This window comes from Azolla caroliniana, unplaced genomic scaffold (assembly GCF_043228905.1).
Source record: "Azolla caroliniana isolate FFs.n. ecotype wild unplaced genomic scaffold, voAzoCaro1.0.p SCAF_16, whole genome shotgun sequence".
Lineage (NCBI taxonomy): Eukaryota > Viridiplantae > Streptophyta > Polypodiopsida > Salviniales > Salviniaceae > Azolla > Azolla caroliniana.
In genome coordinates, this window is record NW_028230451.1 from 4016981 (window position 1) to 4039453 (window position 22473).

The 22473-nt window shown below is 42.4% G+C and overlaps 1 protein-coding gene across 1 annotated transcript; it reads right to left on the reverse strand.

Annotated features, from left to right (window-relative positions):
• Nucleotides 1–13172: 13172 nt before the first annotated feature.
• LOC147853669 (cytochrome P450 CYP72A616-like) lies at nucleotides 13173–15900 on the reverse strand. The gene is made up of 5 exons (XM_087332270.1): nucleotides 15462–15900; nucleotides 15078–15301; nucleotides 14540–14778; nucleotides 13998–14403; nucleotides 13173–13860 (listed from the first exon to the last, which is right to left on the reverse strand). Exons 1-5 carry the CDS (start codon nucleotides 15778–15780, stop codon nucleotides 13405–13407), a joined length of 1644 nt encoding a protein of 547 aa, XP_087188396.1. The 5' UTR covers nucleotides 15781–15900; the 3' UTR covers nucleotides 13173–13404.
• Between the last annotated feature and the right edge of the window lie 6573 nt (nucleotides 15901–22473).

Below are 22473 nucleotides of genomic sequence, written 5' to 3' on the forward strand. Positions count from 1 at the left end.
TACGAAGAAGCATCGACATCTGTCGATTCAGCCACCTGGCATCTGGCGATGGAGTCGGAAATGCACTCCATTCGGGCAAACAAGACTTGGGATCTGGTCGAATTACCTAAGAATCGACGTGCTCTTCCTTGCAAGTGGGTTTATCGACTAAAAGAGACGTCTGATTCGACCACCCCAAAGTACAAGGCCAGATTAGTTGCGAAGGGCTTCCGACAAGAATATGGCGTCGACTTCGACGAGATTTTTTCACCAGTGGTGAAAATGACAACCCTTCGTTTTCTACTCGGCGTAGTGGCAGCCGACAACCTGGAGCTGATTCAGCGAGATGTCAAAACAGCCTTCCTCCATGGTGATCTTGAAGAGGAAATTTATATGGAGCAGCCAAAAGGCTTCGTGGCAACTGGCCAAGAACATCTAGTCTGCCGACTCAGGAAGAGTCTATACGGCCTCAAACAGGCACCGCGACAATGGTACAAGAAGTTCGACGACTTCATCCAATCGATCGGCTTCTCAAAAAGCGATGAGGACCATTGTCTTTTTACCCACACAGCTCAAGATGGATCACCCATCTTCCTCATCATTTACGTGGACAACATGCTAATTTCTGGACGCCACGCGGGCGAACTTGCCGATCTCATTCGGCAATTGCGGTTGAAGTTTGCCATGAAGGACCTCGGTCCGGCACGACACATACTCGGCATGAAGATTAGTCGGCATCGCGATAAACGACATCTTTTTTTGTCTCAGACCGACTATATCGGACGTGTCTTGGAACGCTTCAACATGCAATCAGCCAAATCTGCTTCAACCCCGCTCCCCATGAATCTTCGGCTCTCTCAGCGAGACTGCCCGACATCCGGTCCGGAGGGGGAAGATATGAAGTCGGTACCGTATGCACCGGCAGTCGGCTCCCTCATGTACCTGATGGTCGCGACACGGCCTGATATTTCTCATGCCGTAGGAGTCGTTAGCAGATTTATGCACAATCCTGGCCGATCGCATTGGAACGCAGTCAAGCATGTGTTCAAATATCTGGCTGGCACAAAAGACCACGGCATTCTTTTCGGTCCGAACTCAACCTCAGGCGTAGTCGGTTACACCGACTCGGACTTCGCCGGCTGTATAGACAGTCGGAAATCAACAACTGGATACTGCTTCAAATTCGGCAATGGAGCAATTTCGTGGAAGTCGAAACTTCAGGAGTGCACAGCGACCTCAACGACCGAAGCAGAATATGTAGCTGTGTCCGACGCTGCAAAAGAAGCTTTGTGGCTCGGCCGGCTGGCGCACACGTTTCGACAAGTCGATCATGACTCAGCCCCAGTTGTCTATAGCGACAGTCAAGGTGCTGTTGCCTTGTCGAAAAATCCGGTCCACCACAACGCCTCCAAACATATCGACGTTCGATATCACTTCGTTCGGAACTGCGTCATTTCAGGGAAAATCGGTCTAGAGAAAATATCCACAACCGACAATGTCGCAGATGGAATGACCAAGTGTCTTTCGGCAGACCGCTTTCGGTCCCTTCGGCATCAGATGGGCGTAACGACAAACCAGTCCGGTTAGAACCGGACACAGCGCAGGATGGTTTCAGACAACCGACATCAGTTCCTTAATGATCGGCTTCAACTCTTCCGACCCGACCAGTCCGGTCTTCTGCTTTCGGACCCTGCCGACTCGAACAAAAACTGATATGTCCGAGAACCTAGGTTTATACCTGTAATCTTAGATAACCCATGTATACGCCCATTACGGGGGAGTGTCGAATACAAGTGTATAATGGACGTATTCACACTATCCCTTTCTATAGCTCAAGTTTGGGCCATTTGTGTAATTAGCATAAAGGGTAGTTGCCCTAAGTTTGTCACTATATAAAGTGACCTAGTAACCTTTTTGTAAGGTTGGTTGTATTATTGTTTCTATGGAATAGAAAGAGTCTTTTGTACCTCCTCTCTCTCTCTCTCTCTATCTCTGTGCATGATCTTGGAAACTGTCATACGCAGGTACTCAACAGCAATCGAATGCTACTTGATCTTCTGCATTGACGGCCTTGTCTACAACAAGGATAACGGAGGAGAATACCGAGGGCAATTTGAGGAGTATTGCCGTTCGATGGGAATCCGGCTCGAGTTTACTGTGCCGAAGACGCCGGAACTGAACGGGCTGGCCGAGAGGATGAACCGGACCATAATGGAGAGGGTCCGGAGTATGCTGGCGCATGCGAAATTACCCAAGGGGTTTTGGGCTGAGGCAATGTCGACGGCGACATACGTGATAAATAGATCACCCTCTGTACCCCTGGATGGAGACACGCCACAGAGAGTGTGGACCGGTAAGGAAGTGTCCTACCGGCATCTGAAGGTGTTCGGGTGTCTCGTATATGTGCATGTGGCAAAGGACCGGAGAGGAAAGCTAGATCCAAAGACCCGGCCATGCATATTCCTCGGTTACGGCAACGACGAGTTCGGCTACCGAGTATGGGACCCGGTCGACAAGAAGATATTCAGGAGTCGAGATATCATCTTCATGGAGGACAAGACACTCGCCGACTAGGAGTCGGAGAAGAAGATGAAGAGCTCCAAGTCGACCGGTGAGAATCAACTCTACGAGGAGCAGTCCCGACCGGAAGGGGACCGGTTAGCACTCGAGGATCCGGCCGAAGACGGTGAAGAAACAGAACCGGCCGAGGAAGATGAAACCGATACCGGAACCGGCCCCGATCCCGAAATGGATTCGAATGAAGAGGAAACGGAGGAGCCGGTTACCGAAGCTCCGGAACGGAGATATCCTCTAAGAGAGAGAAGGGCTCCCCGGAGATTTCCGGAACCAGAGCACGTGCTGCTAACCGACGAGGGGGAGCCGGAGAGTTTTGAAGAAGCAAAGCTTGACACCCATAGCCGCAGGTGGTTAAGTGCCATGCAGGAGGAGATGGATTCCCTGCATGAGAACCACACATATGAACTTGTGGAGTTGCCGAAAGGAAAGCGGGCACTTCGAAACAAGTGGGTGTTCAAGCTGAAACCGGGAGATGCCGGAAACCCCCCGAGATACAAAGCCAGGATCGTGGTGAAAGGGTTCCAGCAGAAGAAGGGCGTCGACTTCGACGAGATATTTGCCCCGGTAGTGAAGATGACCTCCATCCGGACGGTGCTGAGCATAGCGGCAAGCATGGACCTCGAGGTAGAATAGATGGACGTGAAGACGGCATTCCTTCACGGTGACCTCGAAGAAGAGATCTACATGCAGCAACCGGAAGGATTTGAGAAGAAAGGGAAGGAGCACCTGGTATGCCGGTTGAAGAAGAGCCTTTACGGACTGAAGCAGGCTCCCCGGCAGTGGTACCGGAAGTTCGACTCCTTCATGACCGACAAAGGGTACCACAAAACGCAGTCCGATCACTGCGTGTTTGTGAAGAAGTTCGAAGGAGGAGACTTTCTAATACTCCTCCTGTACGTGGACGACATGTTGATCGTCGGACGGGACCAGGTCAAGATACGGATGCTGAAGAAAGCGCTTCACCGAACCTTCTCAATGAAGGACCTGGGTCCGGCGAGGCAAATACTAGGGATGCACATCATCCGGGACCAGAAGAAGAAGCAGTTGTGGCTGTCACAGGAGAAGTACGTGACAAAGGTGCTTCACCGGTTCAACATGTCGGAAGCAAGACCGGTCGGGTCAACCCTCCCGGCAAACTGCAAGTTGTCCAGCAAGCAAAGCCCCAAGACAAAGGCTGAGAAGGAGGACATGATGAAAGTACCATATGCCTCTGCCGTCGGAAGCTTGATGTACGCAATGGTGTGTACAAGACCGGACATCGGATATGCAGTCGGAGTGGTGAGCCGGTACATGAGCAATCCCGGCAAAGAGCACTGGAACGCGGTCAAGTGGATACTCCGATACCTGAAGGGCACGACAAACGTGTGCCTCCGATTCGGCTCCGTTAAGCCCGAACTCGACGGCTTTACCAATTCGGATATGTCGGCTGATGCAGATACCAGCCGGTCCACATCAGGGTATGTGATGACGTATGCAGGGGGAGCTGTTTCGTGGCAGTCGAGGCTGCAGAAGACGGTTGCGTTGTCAACCACGGAGGCGGAGTACATGGCGGCTGTTGAAGCCGGCAAGGAAATAATATGGATGAAGGACTTCATTAAAGAGCTCGGTATCCGGCAGGAGGAGTACCGACTCTACTGCGACAATCAGAGTGCCATCCACCTTGCGAAGAACGCGGCCTATCACTCCCGGACGAAGCACATCCAGCGAAGATATCACTGGATCCGGGAAAGGATAGAAGACAAGGAGTTCGTGCTGACGAAGATTCACACGGACGAGAACGGGTCGGATATGCTGACCAAGGTGCTCACACCCGACAAGCTGGAAGCATGCCGGAAGAGGATCGGACTGGAAAGACATCCCATGCCGAAGTGAAGGGGGAGTTTGTTGGGATTTCGGTCCCTTCCGGATGGGATGTCCGGAGATGAATGACGGCAAGCCCGGTTGCGGTTACGGAACCGGAGGATGAAGAGTACCCGGCATGAAGCCGAATGAAGAGTACCCGGCTACGGAGCCGGATGATGAAGACCCCGGCTACGGAGCCGGATGACGAATGTACCCGGAGAGAGATCCGGATGCGGGGACATATTTGTGAATATGTTTACCAAGGGCCCTTAAGGCTATATTTGTAAATAGCCCGAAAGTCATATGTGTATAAATATGACTTAGGGCAAACTGTTTATTGTTGCTGTTGCTGTGGTAGTTGTTGCTCATTTTTTCTGTTTTTCCACTTAGAGGGAGCGAAGTGAGAACAGCCGAGAGAGAGAGAGAGAGAAAGGAAGAGGTCGACGCCTCTGTGTAATACCGCCGCCTGTGGCGAGGACAGCGAGCTCAAGGTCGTTGCCTTGCAGCTCGCCATTGTACATTCCCTGCGTATAGTGATAGTTGGAGTCTTGCACTCCCGTGGTTTTTCCCGTTTAGGGTTTTCCACGTTAAACCCTGTGCATTCGAGTCTCTCTCTTTGTTTTGGATTTACTGCTGCACTGACTCGTGTTTCCTCGGTTGTGGCCGAGAGCTGAAGGTTTTGAAACCGTCGATTTCTTAACAAGAATATCTCGTTGTAGTAGACCACGTATTCCTATTTGAATCCTTTCGCAACAAGTCGAGCATTGTACTTCGGTTTCTCTGAGTCGGATACATACTTGTATCGGAAAACCCATTTGCAAGGTAGCGGCTTCCTTCTAGCTAGTAGTTAAACTAGCTCCCATGCCTGATTCTGATGAATCGAGTCCATTTCGGATTTCATGGCATGTAGCCATGTTTCGGCATCCAATGCGGCTATAGCTTCGTCATAGGTGCTTGGTTTGCCTGCATCCATGTAGTTGACATAGTCGAGGCCTGGGTGATAAAACTCTGTTTGCCTTCGAGCTTGTCCAGATCTCCTAGGTGTCGTAATATCTGGTTCGGATCCTTTAATCGGTTCCGTTTGGCGATCGGTAGTTGTTGAACCAGTTGTGACATGAGCTTGTTAGGTGTCCCGCCCCTGGTTTGGGATTTCGGCGGTGTTTGGTTGTCCTCCCTTGTGGTTGTCGTCGACTCTTTTCTTACTAAGTGTCTCTTGGTGACTTTTCCTTTGAGTTCGACGATAGGACTTGTTGCCGATTCGGTGTCGGAAGGGAAGTTGGTAGCTTGTTGGAGTTCGACTGTTTGTCGAGTCTCCAATTTGGCCCGGTGGGTCGGTCCTTCTACGATAGTGTTGTCATCTTTGAAGGATACCTTCTTACCAACTGTTTTTTGTTGGTTCCGCTGAGAGAAGATAGAGTCTTCATTGAAGACCACGTCATTGCTCCGGATCAGTTTCCAGTTCTCAGGATCCCATAGCCTATAGCCGAAGTCCCCATCGGTTCCATAACCAAGAAATATGCACTTTGTTGCATGGGGTGCCAACTTTGTCCTTTAGTCCCTAGGGATGAACGAGTAGGCTTTGCATCCGAATATATGGAGCCTGTCGTAGGTCAACTACTTGCTTGACCATAGTGCTTGTGGCACTTCAAGCCTATTTGCTCTTGACGGCGCTAGATTTATCAGATACACTGTCGTCTGCAATGCCTTAGCCCAGAATTCCAACTTCAGTCCGACTTGCTGTAGCATTGTCGTCACTCTCTCCTGGATCGTCCTATTGATCCGTTCTGCCACTCCATTTTGCATGGGTGTGTAGGGAACAGTCTTTTGGTGTCAGATTCCTTTTTCGGACAGGTACTATTTGAAGGCTCTGGATGTGTACTCATCTCTGTTGTCGGATCGGAGTGTCTTCACTCTATGTCCCGACCAGTTCTCCACTTCAGATATCCATTAAGTGAAGACCTCGAACGCTTCATCTTTGGACTTGATGGAGTATGCCCAAACTTTCCGTGTACAGTCATCTACGAATGTGATGAAGTATCGGGAGCCTCCCAGTGATCGCTCTAGCATGGGCCCACATATTTCTGTGTGCACAAACTCTAGGGGTTGTCGTATTGCCTCGTACTGGAGAGAGTGCGGACTTCAGGTCTTTTTTCCATATCGACAATGCTCGCAGAAGTCCGTCTTTGCTTGGGTTTTCAGGATGTAGCCGACCGACATCAGCCGATCAAGTCCGGCTTGAGACATGTCGCCAAGTCGGCCATGCCATAAGTTTGGGTCGGTTTTCTCAACTACGTTCACAACCCCTTCAGGGTTGATCGCCATCAATGGCTATAGATTTTTATACTTGTGCCCACTACCGATTTTGAGGTTTCCTCGGCTGATCACCCATGTCAACTCGTGTAGAGTCGTTCGATACCCGTCTTCGGCTAACATGCCGATGGAGACCAGACTCCTCTTTAGATCGGGTACGTGCCGAACTCGGTGCAGGGTTATTGTGTTGCCATTTGGCAATCTGATGGGAACCTCCCTGGTTCCAGCTATCTTGCACTCCTGCCCGTTTCCTAGTCAGATTGTGCCGCTGGCATTAGCTGAATAGTTCAAGAACCATTCAATGTTGGGGGTCATGTGAAATGTGGCACCAGAGTTTAGTAGCCACATGTGTGCAACTTGTGCACTGTAGAGGACTTCTCCGATCATTGAGTCCTCTAAGGAGAGGATTTCTCCGGATCGGGTGTCGATAACGTTGATCTGGTTTCTGATTGGAGAGTGGTTTGAGTCAGAACGTCCCCGATTCCAGTCGGATCGCCGGTCACTCTCTTTTCTTTTTATTGACCAGCAGTCAGAAACATTGTGGCTAGCTTTCCTACAGTGTGTGCAGTACTCACTTGTTCGGCCCATTTTCGACTTCGACCGTTGTCGGTCAACCCTTGTTTTCGATCGGTTGTAGCGTCGACCGGTTCTATCGGCTTGTTCTTTCGTTCGACTATGTCGATCGAACGACTTCGTCGAGTGATGGGCTTCTGCCGACTCATCGATGCTTAGTCCCATCGATTTTCGCCTAATGTCCTCTGTGAGGACTTAGCCAACTGTTTCGTCTAGATTTAGGACTCGTCGGCTATTGGCGTATGTCATACAGAATACCTCCCAACTCGTCAGCAAGCTCGATAGGAGGGCAAGGGATTTCACTTCTTCTTCGAAGTTAATCCCTTGTGACGAGAGCTCTGACAACACCCGAATGAAGGTGTTGATGTGGGAGGTTGTCGGATCGGTCTCTCTCATCTTCATGTTGAACAGTTGTTTGATCAAAATTAGTTTCGAAGATGAGGACTTCTTTTCATAAACAGCTTGTAGCTTCTCCCACAATGAGAACATTGTCGTCTCTTTCACCATGTTGAAATAGATGGTTTTGGCCAGATGCATTCGGATGGTGGAGCGTGCAATTTCGTCCATTGATCTCCACTCCTCGGCTGTCATTGAAGCAGGTTTTTCGCTGTGCCGAATGGCTTCGACCTGTCTTCAAATGATCAACACATCCTACATCATCTCCTTCCACAAGGCAAAGTTTTTGCCGTTGAATTTTCTGATTTCAACTCTTGTTCCAGATGTTGAAGTCATATTTTGTTTGTGGAATTGAGATTTCTGACCTGGTCTTTTCTTTCAGCTTCTTCTGTTGTCTGTTGTCGTCGTGCAGCAAGGTCGCTCTAATACCAGTTGTGGGATATATGTGTATATATGTACGTATGCGTGTTACCGGCCTTCTAGCAATAACAATGCGGAAAACGTTTACGGACCTGTTCGCTTATGCACAGAAAATACAGTGAATCGAGACTTAGACAGTAGACCGAGCTTTAATGGAAAGCTTCATATTACTGCGTTCTCTCTCTGAGATTCAATAAACAGACGCTTCGTTTCTCTATCACTCATCATCACTCATTACAATCTTAGGTATTTGCTTATATACTAAACCCTAACTTATTAACGAGTTCAAACTTGGATGGATACAACTTGGAAGGAGTCAGCCTTTTATGCCAACAGTAGCCATAGGCAAACTCGAGTTAATAAGTATCAAGTTGATATCACATCACACATTGGTAAGGTTGTATTTAAGCATGTTTATATCTAGAAACTTCTAGTTTTGGTTCCACCAATTAATTTGGATCACTTATTTTGATCTACATTTAGTCCCTTTCTAACGAGTGTGAAAGGACTTGTTTTAGAGTAGTTAGGCCATCGGATAACAACCAATCGTGATTGGATAATGTGTATTAGTCACAAGGTTCCAATTCGCCATCAAATATCCTAGCCTACAAGAAACAAATCAACGCCAAAATGTCCCTTACATACTAGGTGAACCGTGAGAGTCAACATTAAATTTAATCTCATGTGTGAACCAAAGGAATGTTAAGCAAAGTTTTGATCCCTGATTTCATTCATCATTCTATCCACAACTGAAAGAAGGGATAGGGGCTTTATATTAATTTATTTTTTAACGTTTATTATATAAAGAATGTAATTAACGAGGATGGCAAGTATTAAACCCTATATTAACATCATTATTAACCATAATCTTATCCTCATCAAACACACTTGTATGATGTATCTAGTATAGTGTTATTCTTACCATCAAGCATAGAACCTATATTGCATCACAAATCAATCCCACTTATCAAAATGTTAATCATCCATAACTTAACACATCCTTTCCCTTATCAATCCTAGCCACATAATTTTAAGCAGATCGACATCATACCCCACATCATTATTTTCAACTATAGTACACCATTCTTCCAAGTTATGTCATTATAAAATACACACATGTCATCGTTCATCTTATTGTCATCATATTTTTCAACATCACTCACATCATCAAAAACTATTTTTTCTATACTCATCATGAAAAACCTCATAATTATATCACATTTTGACACACCCACGCCCTTATAATCACCATGAAAAAACGCATTGTCATCACAAAAACCCTACTCATCAGTGTCGTACACCGCAGCAAATGGATTGGATATACTATGGAAGTATGATGTACCTAGATGGCTGTTTCCCCCTCCCATTAGTTGAACGAGGGGCGTGAAAGACATGGCAAGTGGGATAGTGAAGGTAGGTGATGTATCTGTAAGGATGGCTTGAGTCATATGTAAAAGTGTAAGATAAATAAGTGAGATCTCTCGTGTGTAGGCTAGGATAATCTTGGCACGGCCTACCTGAGAAAGGGATCGTGTTCATGTATATTTTAACTAATGGAGTATATTCTTTTTTGGAAAAAAAAAAAACCCTACTCATCACCGATTGAGTCTTGACATTCACCCTTATCATTTTCATTGTATTTGCAGTCAACTTTATCCTAACCAAAACTGCAATAACTACAAAAACCATTTTTTTCATTGTATTTACACCTTCCTTGATTGTTTCATCATTACACTCATCCTCAACCTCATCATCATCATTTTATGATCACAAATTACAATCACAATAATCATCACACATACCATCATTATTCTTAGCATCATAATCATACACATCATAGATTCACTACATCCTCAAGTGCTCCATAAAATTCATCTCAAAGCATCTTTTGATTTTTTTGGCACATGAATGGCTGTGTCAAGCACGTGATTCCTCTTTCTACCTCAATCATCTACTCCATGGAGCACATAAATTTGAGGAACTCCATTTTTTTTTTCGAATCGACGCCTCCATCTTCAACATCACTCCTCTTTTCCCACCTCCCTACCACCCATTCATATTGGGTTCACCAAATGTGGAATAAGCTCATGTTGGGTCTATGCATGCGTATGTGGGTAAAACCTTTGGGTGCTAGACCAGGTGATTAATGTGATTAATGCGATGTACAAATTTGAGAATAATACTTTGGTTAAACAAAAGAGATATTGAATATTAAGGTAAGGGGCAACTTAACGTAGATTAGAATATGATTTGATCTCTAGACTTTTATCGACAAAGTAAATACAACCACCACGACAACAAATTTCTACCATAAAGTTTCTAGCACATAAAAAACCTTTATTTACAGCCCTTTATATATATATTTAAACTTAATAAAATAGTAAAGAGCCTTTTGGTCTCTCTCTTTTTTTTCCAAAATGAAGCTACTTTCCCAATAGTTAGGAAGGATTATTATTCGCAAAAGGTTCAAATATTGTACAAAATTTCAGAATAATACTTTGGTTAAACAAAAGAGATATTGAATATTAAGGTAAGGAGCAACTTAACATAGATTAGAATATGATTTGATCTCAAGACCTTTATCGACAAAGTAAATAGAACTACCACGACAACAAATTTCTACCATAATCTATCATATAAAAAACCTTTATTTAGAGCCCTTTATATATCTATATGAACTTTATAAAATAGTAAAGAGCCTTTTGGTCTTTGCTCCCTTTTACATGGCTTCGCAAAAGGTTCAAATATTGTCCTTAAATAATTATGTCATAGATTGAAATATTCATATTCGTCAACATATTCGCCTTGCAAAATATTCACAATATTCACCAAAAAAGAAGTCATGAAGAATGAAAAAAAAAACATTCATTTTGTTAAATGTTTTTAACTAGAAAATTTAAGACAAATTTTAAAGAAAGTCCTAATTTGGGTGATAAATACTAGAATCATGAAGCATCAGACAAATCACATTATACTAGAAACATGAAGCATAAGACAAATCATATTATACTAGAATCATTGATGTTGCACCTTGCAAGGCAACTCGATGATGCAAAGTTGTAGGAGAGATGGGAGCAGTGGAGTGTGAAGAAATGAATAACAAGAGCAGGAATACGAAGGATGAAAAGAGAAGAAAAAATCACTGAAAAGATGACCAAGAAATGAGAAGAAAAAAACTATCAAAACAAATGCACCCTTGGTGGACTATGTAAACGGTGTACCGAAGTGGTGTTATACCACGCCTAAATGGCTATATCCACCATGGCAACCCAACTAGGAAGGTACACGGTATTTTTTTGAGATTTTGCAGGTGTCAGGATGATCAACACAAATTGGTGGTCCTGTAATATATGAAGATTACAATATCTTTTTGCTATTTGTGATCAATATCAGTTTTATAGGAGTTCATTGATAAATAGAGAGGAGTGTGTCACATAGGGTAGCGTGGTAGATACAACTATTAAGTGTCTATGATACATTACTAGTGTACATATCGGACTCTAAAGACACTTTACCTAACTAATGGGAAACACCCTGTCTTCGGAAAAAACAACAATATATTTCTACAAAATCTCATGTTTGAATGCATACGTGAGGTATTAGTGAAATTTTTCCTCACAAATGTGAATATTTGAATCTATGAATTATATTTTGTATGTACAACATAGGATATATTGGAATCTTATGCTCAAATGCATATGTGAGGCATCGTGAAAAATAGCCTCATGATTGTGTATATTGCAATCTATGAATTATCTTTTGCACACTTGTAGCGCGCTTCTTCTTCATTTCTTATTTAGAAACGTTTTACAACCCATGGAATGCTTGAAGGTGATGCAGTGATCTCTAGAGACTAGGAATTGAAATGCTCTCTAGAAAGAAAAGTCTAGTCTAGATGTGTGGTTGTATTGATACATTAGATGCCTCATTTTCAAAAGTATTGTTTCAATGCATGTCTAAGCCCTTTCTTGGAATATTGGTGCATCCAACGAAATCTATGGTTTCGGTCTAAAATGCGTGTTACGAAGCACATCATATATTGTACATCTTCAATGATTGTTGAATAAAAGGGGTGGTCACTAAGGTTTCCCCATAGTGACATGTTGGCTCATAAAATAATCATTGACATTTAGTTTGCAACCAATCATTTATCCTCATTAAACCACTTTGCCTTTTGCCTATTACATATTTTGGATAACTATGATTGAGCCAAATTGCTTTGTCAACAACACACGTATGCCTTTCACATCCATCTACCTCATTTACAAACACAAATACAATACTAGGCTAAAAAGCACCAACATATATGAAATTGGAAGAAGAAACTAGAGGTCATACGATCCTAAACTAAATAATGATGACACACATATAAGGGTGATGCTAGCATATAGATGTATGTATATGTCATAGTTATTGGTGATGTTACCATATACATGTTCTATATACACACAAGTGCACACACGTATAGATGTTAACATCAAAAGACTAGAATAGAGTGATACATAGGGTTGACAAAACCATACTGCATAATTTACTTGTCTAATATATAAATGGCTTCAAGTTGGGAGTTGATTAGAAAATAGGGTTTTGAGGAGTGCTTCCATAGATTACCCCATCCAAATGAATTGTGCTGAGAGACTCATTCATATGGTTGTGTAGGCTTTGCATAATGGTGTGAATAGTCTTTCATTTGAGCAATGTGTGCATGAATGACGATCTTTCTAACTTTCTCGCTTATGTACCATGGAAATGAAAAACATGAAGCATGTGTTTTACACATAGAGTACAATGAGGTCCTATAATCTATTCACATGAAGAGGGAAAAATGAGAGGGATAGACTGATAGATGAAGCCGATGTAACTACATTGTTCAAGTTGGTAGGATGGATAAGGGGTGTTTCCCACGTGAAAGGAGAAACCCGAAACCCAAAACACGTACTCCATAACTAAACAAACCCTTGCCAAATCAATTGACATGTTCACCTTCTAATTAAGAGAGGGGCACGAATCCGGAATAAAGAGATGGGATTACCCAGATTTTAACCAACAACGCAGTTTAGTTCCCCACAACATCATTAAGAGCCCAAACTTGTTTTATGGTTGTATTATTTCTAATATATGTACACTCCTTGGACACATTTCCTTTTGAAGCAAATTTGGAGCCAAACCAGAATTACAAAAGAACATTGTCCCTGTTTGGAGACCATCATTCAGAAAGCAATGGTGTACATGGCAGGAAGGCCTGAGAGAGAGAGAGAGAGAGAGAGAGAGAGAGAGAGAGAGAGAGAGAGAGAGGAGTAGGGCTCGTTAAGGGGTAGGGTTAAGGTGGCTGAACGTAAGTTGTAATCCAAATTGTGGCTGCAATGTGACCACGAGAGATGGGGCGTGCCGGTACGATGGCGACACATGGAAGCTAAAGCTCCTTAGAATGGTGGCCATCACCGTCTTCGCCTCCAACATTGCGAAGCCCTGGCCGATACATACCCTGGGGCCGGTGGAGAAAGGGAGGAATGCCCCGGCCACCCGGCATGCCTTCGCGACCCCTCCCTCGAACCGATCCGGCCGGAACTCGTCCGCGTCCGGTCCCCAGTACTCGGCCTCGTGATGCCACATGAGCACCGGCAAGAATAGATTTGTCCCCGCTGGTATCACCACATCCCCCATCCCATCATCACCTCCTAGCCTCATCTCATTCTCCGCCGTCCGCAACATCAGTATGATTGGCGGGTACAGCCTCAACGTCTCGTTTAGCACCATAGTCAACTACCATTTTTACACACAATATTGGTTAACTATATATAGCTCAATTAGGTCATGAAAATTACCCAAATACCACATAAACCATTAAAGTAAAAGCCCTTCTTTATATGTCAGAATTCTATAATATTTAACACACTTACAATCTTCATTTGGTTCACAGCCTCGATCGTTGGCACAATGTCCCCACTTCTGCCGCATAACGCGACTACCTCGTCCCGAGCTCGATCTTGCCATTCCGTATGTGTCCCGAGCAGAAGACATGCCCATGTGAGCAGGGTGGATGTCGTCTCGTGGCCAGCGAAGAAGAAAGTCTTGCATTCTCCAATGATTTCAGGGATACCCATTCTGGATAGGTTCTTCTGGTTGCTCTTCATCTCCCCTTGGTTAGATGCCATCATGAGCCCAAGTAAGTCGGTGCCATATGAATCAGCTCCATGGCCCATCTTGGCTGCCGACCGTAAGCGGTCTTCAATGAGCTTCCTGAGGGTTCGGTTAATGTTGCGATTCAGCTTCCAACGAGCACGGTTGAATGCATTCGGAATAAATCTGCATCCATTTTTTGTATGCATGCATTTAGACAAATCAAGCAAGATGTTAGAAAAAACAAAAAAACATGAAATGGAGAGGCATATGTTGATCTTTAAATTCCAAAAGAACAACATATAGGTATGTAACATTCTACCTCATCCCTGGGATGTAGACAGTGGTAAATGTTTTGTTCATCATGACTTGTTGTTGGCGTTGCATTTCGAAGACCTGCTTGCCCTCCAGATAGCTGCTCCCGAAAGCCGTGCGAGCTATGATGTCCGCAGTTAGGTTTTGGAACTCAGTGTGGACATCTATATCATGGCCTTGGGCTATCTGCTCCTTCCATTGCTCCATCATTGTGGTTGTACATGATGCAATTGTTGGTATCATGACCTAGTGTCCAATATTGCGCGCGCGCACACACACACACACACACACATGATCTTTGTTATCTTCCAAAATGCATTCAGAACTTGCATCTACCAAATGATAAGTCAATCAAATCCCACACAAGCCAGCTATAATCTATGATAAGTCAATCAAATCCAATCGAAGCCATCTATAATCTATCTTTATTACCGGTGTCCGAAGTAACAACGAATAATCCCTTTCCGTTTCCACATTCACATGCTATCTTACTACATTATGGATGCACAAGAAGAAGAAGAAGAAGAATGGAGGGGCGGGCGAACCTTGAGCTTCTCCTGGAAGAAAGCCGGGTTCAAGATGCGGCGATGCTGAGCCCATTTCTCGCCCTCCAGTCCTACCAATCCATCTCCAATCAAATCTTTCGCGTCCGGCCTTCCGATAGGCTTTGGGTAGTGCCCGAATTTCGTGGAGAGAACTTCCTTGGCTTGGTGTGGGTGGCTGAGGACGAAGCGAGATTTAGATCCAATCCAATATACAAATTGCTTCCCTGAACAATTAGCATACAATGTAATGCTTATCACAATAATAAGAAAAACTTATATGTAGAAACAGGGAAAAAAAGCAAAAATTCTTAATCCTGTGAAAAGAGAGATTAGATGATAAGACATGAAGGGGCGGCTTAAGCAAATCTGTCATTGATGTTATACCATATCTGCTTTGCCAGGCTTGAAGGTGAGGCATGAGTCTGGGTGAGATGTTGTGGGTGATCTCTGGCATGTGAAATTTGCAGGCATCGGCCGCCATCTCGCGAATCTGGAGGAGGTTTCCAAAGAAGAAATGTGCCGGGAGGCAGGGTATACCTTGGGATTCAAATGCCCGCCGTAAGTGATGTGGCCTCCACCATATCCACTCGAATGCTCTGCAGATTCCATAGAAGAGCAGAGGGGCCAGCAGAAGCAGCATGGAAAGCAAGACATCTTTGGACCATGGGAATGATGGGATTGGGGATGGAAGAAGAAGCTCCATGATTAATGCCTTAAGATATGTTCCGTGGTACTAAACACACAAGATTTTCAGGGGGATTGGATGGGATGGGAACCGCTCCCATCTAATCTAATCTTCTGTAAGCCTTCCATTGCATTACCCTTCTCATGTCTAGCTCTGTTCTTTTGTCTGTTGACAATCTTCTTCTTTTTATTTGCTAAGGTTAAAAAAGTAATAATAAAGAAATTGGGGTTGTGTCCGTGTGACATGATAATAGATATTGTTGTTTATGAGTTTTACTTACCTTTCTTCAGATCCTTATTTATTGTTGTGAAATAGTGTCTTTTTTCTTTTTCTTTTCCCTTTCCTTTCTATTTCTACATTCTTAGAATTGTTGTCGTGAAAGATCCACGTCCCTAGTCCTTGTTATGATCTGAAACATGTGTCGACATTACGTGCTTGCGTTAGTTCCAATCATTCGGTTTTCATGTCAAGTACCCGGGCTATTCTTTAATCTCCTTGAAATGCCTTTGGTCCACCCTCAACCCGTTCTAGCGAGAATTTCTAGTATTTTGGGCGTTGACAAAGCATGCTTACGAGGAGATAGCATGCAAATTCCAAGGGGCATTCAAAGAAAAGGAAAAAAGAACGTCTTTTTTCATTTAATGGCACCTTTGATCTGTCTTTTTCTCCTGTCTCTTGCTAATCCTTACAACACACATGTGAAGCCTTTTGTCTCACTTTGTTTTGTGAGGAAATTAGTAGTGTACCACGTAACGAAGCATGCTTACGAGGAGATAGCATACTTTGTTTTGTTTTGTCACTTTGTTTTGTTTTTTCTAGTATTTTGGGCGTTGACAAAGCATGCTTACGAGGAGATAACATGCAAATTCCAAGGGGCATTCAAAGAAAAGGAAAAAAGAACGTCTTTTTTCATTTAATGGCACCTTTGATCCGTCTTTTTCTCCTGTCTCTTGCTAATCCTTACAACACGCATGTGAAGCCTTTTGTCTCACTTTGTTTTGCGAGGAAATTAGTATTGTACCACGTAATGACCAAGATGAAAGACGACTATGGGAATTACATAAGTCAATCTTCGGTTATGCTTGAGTAGCTGGACTTTGCGCTTTGCAAGCGGGATGCCATCTTCAACAAAGCTCCTCCATGTCTATATTTGAATGCAGAAAAAGGCTAATAACTTGGAAAGATCTTCTTCAATATCCTCTGGGACAAACGATTCACCAGTGTATAATAAATATGTGGTGCTATTGTTAATGCACTGCCATGCATAATTCTGAATTGGAGGTAAGGAAATGGAATCTATATTGAGCATCCATAGTTTGACAACACACTAAGCAATTGGAGATAAAGTGTATCAAGAAGAATCAATTGGAGATGTGGGGTATCATCGGTCCCCATACCTCGAACATGCTAAATGAGCGCTCTACCATTTAAACCACATCCCCTTTGGGAAAGCAAGGGGAAGTGGTTTCTTGTGCTCCGTTCTTTCACTCCCATTTCATGATGGCAACTTCAATCCATAATTGGGCTTTCACTCCTATTTCATGATGGCAACTTCAATCCACAATTGGGCCTTCACTCCTATTTCATGAGGACAACTTCAATCCATAGTTCAACAACATGCTAAGAGATTGGACATGCATACTATCAAGACTCTTGTACAATTGGAGATGCAAGGTATCGATCCTTGTACCTCTCGCATGCTAAGCAAGCGCTCTACCATTTGAGCCACATCCCTTTAAGAATTAAGGGTCATCATAGGACATCAAGACAATTATTTTTTCATGAAACCTATGTGATTTCATCTAAATTTTGGTTCCTTGTGATCATGCATTGTGTGTGCTCTACCATTTGACCTATACACCCCCTTTGACAATGGAGAGGGTCATAGAGGATAAGGAGAATTGTTTTGTCGTGACACCTATGTAACTTCAACTAATAATGGTTTCTTGTGCTCCAACAATTTCTTATTTATTGATGATGACTTCAGTCCATAGTTTGGCATACTATAAGAGATGCGGGGTATTCATGCATGTGCCTCTCGCATGCTAAGTGAGTGCTCTGCCATTTGAGCTACTTAAACCTTGAGAATGAAATAATCGTAGAGAAACATACTTTATATTGTCATGGTACCCATACTTCAACTAAATAGTGGTTCGTTGTGCTTCAATGATTTTAAGGACTCCCTATTGACCGATTGATTGCAATGTATAACACTTGAGCCATGTCTCTTCTATTGGGAAACATGTCCCCCGGATGGGAAGAGAAGAACCGTGTTGGTGAGTATCTCGGCCGAGGCCGAAACTGAAACCGAAATCGTTTCGGAAGACTATAATTGTAATAGTAAAAAATGCCTCCTGGCGGCTATACTTGTAAATAACCAGAAAGTTGCTTTGATTTATAAGCAACTAGGGCAAACCTTATAGCGAGAGTTAGTGATCATTATTGAAAAGTTAAAACGAGGTAGTTGCCTCTGTAATCGTGAGTGAGAGAGTGAGAGTGCAACTTTGTGGCCGTCTATCAGACGAAGGAGAAATCAAGGTCGGTGCCTCTGAGTTTCGTATTTGTACTTCCTCCTGACTTTAGTGATCTGTTTTCTCGGGGTTTGTGGACCCCCGTAGTTTTTCCCATTTCGGGTTTTCCACGCAAAATATCGGTGTCTCTACGTCTTCACAAATTTTCTTGTCTATGTACTAGTTATTGACTTCTTCACATGAATACGAACGTGAAACCAGTTGTGCCCGGTTGATTCCTAACATTTTCTTGGTTTCTGGCTTACTCTTTAATCTTGTGCTCCGATGATTTCAAGGACTCCTTGTTGACCTATTGGTTGGCTTACTCTTTAATCTTGTGCTCCGATGATTTCAAGGACTCCTTGTTGACCTATTGGTTGGACTTCTTTCCACTTGAATCATGTCTTCATCACAATCCTACTTCTAGGTTTCTGGCTTACACTTTAATTTTGTTGGGTAAACACTCTTCTATTTAAAACGGATGACTTTAATCCATCAAGATGAAGGGTATCAAGATAAACCAATTGGAGATGCAGGGTATCGATCCCCATACCTCTCGCATGCTAAGCAAGCGCTCTACCATTTGAGCTACATCCCCTTTGACAATGTCAAAATCATACAAATAATTATTTCTTGGTGACACCTATGTGACTACTAAATAGTGGTTCCTCGTGCACCAATGAATTGAAGGACTCCACATTGTCTTATTGGTTGCAATGCCTTCTACTCGAATGAAGGATTCATAACAATCCTACTTCTATGTTTATGGCGTACTCTTTAATCTAGTTTCACATGCATTTCTTGTTTTTAATGATGATGACTTTTATCCTTGATAGTTCGACGACATGCTAAAAGATTGTGCTCTAATGATTTCAAGGACTCCTTTTGACTTATTGGTTGGAATGCCTTCCACTTGAGCCATGTCTTCATAACAATCTCACTTCTAGGTTTCTGGCTTACTCTTTAATTTTGTCCTGTAAGCACTCTTCTATTTAAAAAGGATGACTTTAATCCATAAAGATGAAGGGTATCAAGATAAACCAATTGGAGGTGCAAGGTATCGATCCCCGAAACTCTCGCATGCTAAGCGAGTACTCTACCATTTGAGCTACATCCCCTTTGACAATGTCAAAATGATACAAATAATTATTTTTTGATGAAACCTATATGACTTTAGTTACTAAATAGTGGTTCCTCGTGCACCAATTAATTCAAGGACTCCACATTGTCCTATTGGTTGCAATGCCTTCTACTTGAATCAAGGATTCATAACAATCCTACTTCTATGTTTATGGCGTACTCTCTAAGCTAGTTTCACATGCATTTCTTGTTTTTAATGATGATGACTTTTATCCTTGATAGTTTGACGACATGCTAAAAGATTGTACTCCGATGATTTCAAGGATTCCTTGTTGACCTATTGCTTGGAATGCCTTCCACTTGAGTCATGTGTTCATCACAATCCTATTTCTAGGTTTCTGACTCTTTAATTTTGTCCCCTAAGCACTCTCCTATTTAAACATGATGACTTTAATCCATAAAGTCAAAAGAAGAAGGGTAACAAAATAAACCAACTGGAGATGCGGGGTACCGATCCCTATACATCTCGCAAGCTAAGCGAGGGCTCTACCATTTGAGGTACATCCTCTTTGACACTATTAAATAGATATAAGTTATTATTTTTTTATGAAACCTATGTGACTAAGTTAGAGCCGTAGCTATGAGTGCTACAGATGGTTGAAGGAGAGGTATGAGTGTTGTTGATACAAGAGCCCCTCTTAGCCTTCCTGTTGGTTAAATTACCCTTGGCCGAATTTTCAATGTCCTTGGCGAACCCGTGGACAATATGGATCCTGTGGAAAGTAGTATAAAATTTCTGCTTCACAGGTGCGCTCCAGCTTTTACCCAATTGGATACCAAATTATCTATCTTTGAGACAGGAATTAAGATATTAGATCTTTTGGCTCCGTATCACTGAGGCGGAAAAAAAAAAAAAACTTGTTTTCGCTAGATTTATGATGAAGATAATGCATTCATTGGTACATTCGAGGATGACGAGGACGCATCTTCATTGTATATTAGTTATAGTAGTAATTCTCCGTAAAGAAGTGATCATGAATGTATTTTTGACTATTAAGTATAACTACCTTCCGCTTGTAACAAATTGAGTAATATAAAAGCATGTGTTTGAAATCTTTTGATTCCTATGAATATCGTTTCTTATAATAAAACATTGATTGTAAAGTTTGTGATATAAATTAAACCCTAAACTTTTTGAAATTCCTCTTTATTTATTTATTTTAAAATCACGAAAATGGTGGATTTTCAACCTTTTTCATAGTATATTTGAGAATGTATGATACTGGTATCAATGTGTTTTGTAATATCACTGAAAAAGTACTAAAATCAAACGGAATAATCCTTATCCTTCCATTTATGCGCGATCCTTCCACTTGTGAACATGAACGTGTTTAGACTATTACAAAGGTTGTTTCATTCCAAATAGTCATGATTCGTGTAGATAGAAATATACTCGAGATTGAGATTCTTCCTAGGTGTATGACTCAGTCAGCCCCACCAAAGCCGAGCCTTGTAAATCCTCTAAAAAAAAGGATAATTTTTTTGTTTCTATTTGGTAATTCCCCAAATTAATTGAAACTTATTCGAATATATGTATATATATATACATTTTTTTCTACATTTCTCTAACTAATCTCTTGTGTATATTAGTGTTCCTTACCATCTACTTTCGATCTTGAGCGGTCCCTCTAAGAGCTTATATTACGTAACAAACGAGAACACTTCTGGAACAAATGATTAGTCTATCCCTATAACTAATTATAAGAATTATTGGATTTTCTGGTAGAGATAACCTGATTCGGGCCTGGCAAAATTGGTTAATGGGGTTCAACACCCAAGGTTGTAGTAGTTGTACTAGTCCCCCCAATACCCAAGATAATATGATTTCCATACCTTCCATAATGAAAAAAAAATTGATTCAGGCAAAAACACATGTTTACCCCATATGATCAGTATTCATGCAAACTACTTCGCCCTCCCTTCTAAGTAATGCTATTCCAATCAATTGATCTAAAAGATCTCGATTGTGCTCCATGTATCTAGTTCTTTACGAACAATATTGGTGAATCAATCTCAGAGATGTACAAATTCCAAGGTACGCTAGCAATATTGTTTATTCCCTTGTTTCTTGAAAGATAAACTAAATAGTGCTTCCTAATGCAACAATGAATTCAAGGACTCCACATTGTCCTATTGGTTGCAATGCCTTCTACTCGAATCAAGGATTTCTCATGTACCAATGAATTCACGGACTCCACATTGTCCTATTGGTTGCAATGCCTTCTACTCGAATGAAGGATTCATAACAATCCTACTTCTATGTTTATGGCGTACTCTTTAATCTAGTTTCACATGCATTTCTTGTTTTTAATGATGATGACTTTTATCCTTGATAGTTTGACGACACACGAAAACATTGTGTTACGATGATTTCAAGGACTCCTTGTTGACCTATTGGTTGGAATGCTTTCCACTTGAGTCATGTCTTCATAAAAATCCTTATTCTAGGTTTTTGGCTTACTTTGAAATTTTGTCCCCTAAACACTTTCCTATTTAAAAATCATGAATTTAGTCCATAAAGATGAAGGGTATAAAGATAAACAAATTGCAAATGCGGGGTATCGATCCCCATACCTATCGCATGCTAAGCGAGCGCTCTACCATTCGAGCAACATCCCCTTTCACAATGATAAAAATTTATTTATTTTTTGAAGAAACCTGTGTGACTTCAGTTACTAAATAGTGGTTCCTCGTGCACCAATGAATTCAAGGACTCCACATTGTCCTATTTGTTACAATGCCTTCTATTAGATTAAAGGTTTCATAACAATCCTACTTCTATGTTTATGGCATACTCTTTAATCAAGTTTCACATGCATTTCTTGTTTTTAATAACAATGAATTTTATCCTTGATAGTTTGACGACATGCTAAAACAATGTGTTTCAATGGTTTCAAGGACTCTTTGTTGACTTATTCGTTGGAATGCCTTCCACTTGAGTCATGTCTTCATAACAATCCTACTTCTACGTTTCTGGCTTACTCTGAAATTTTGTCCCCTAAGCGCTCTTCTATTTAAAAATAATGACTTTAATCCATAAAGATGAAAGGTATCAAGGTAA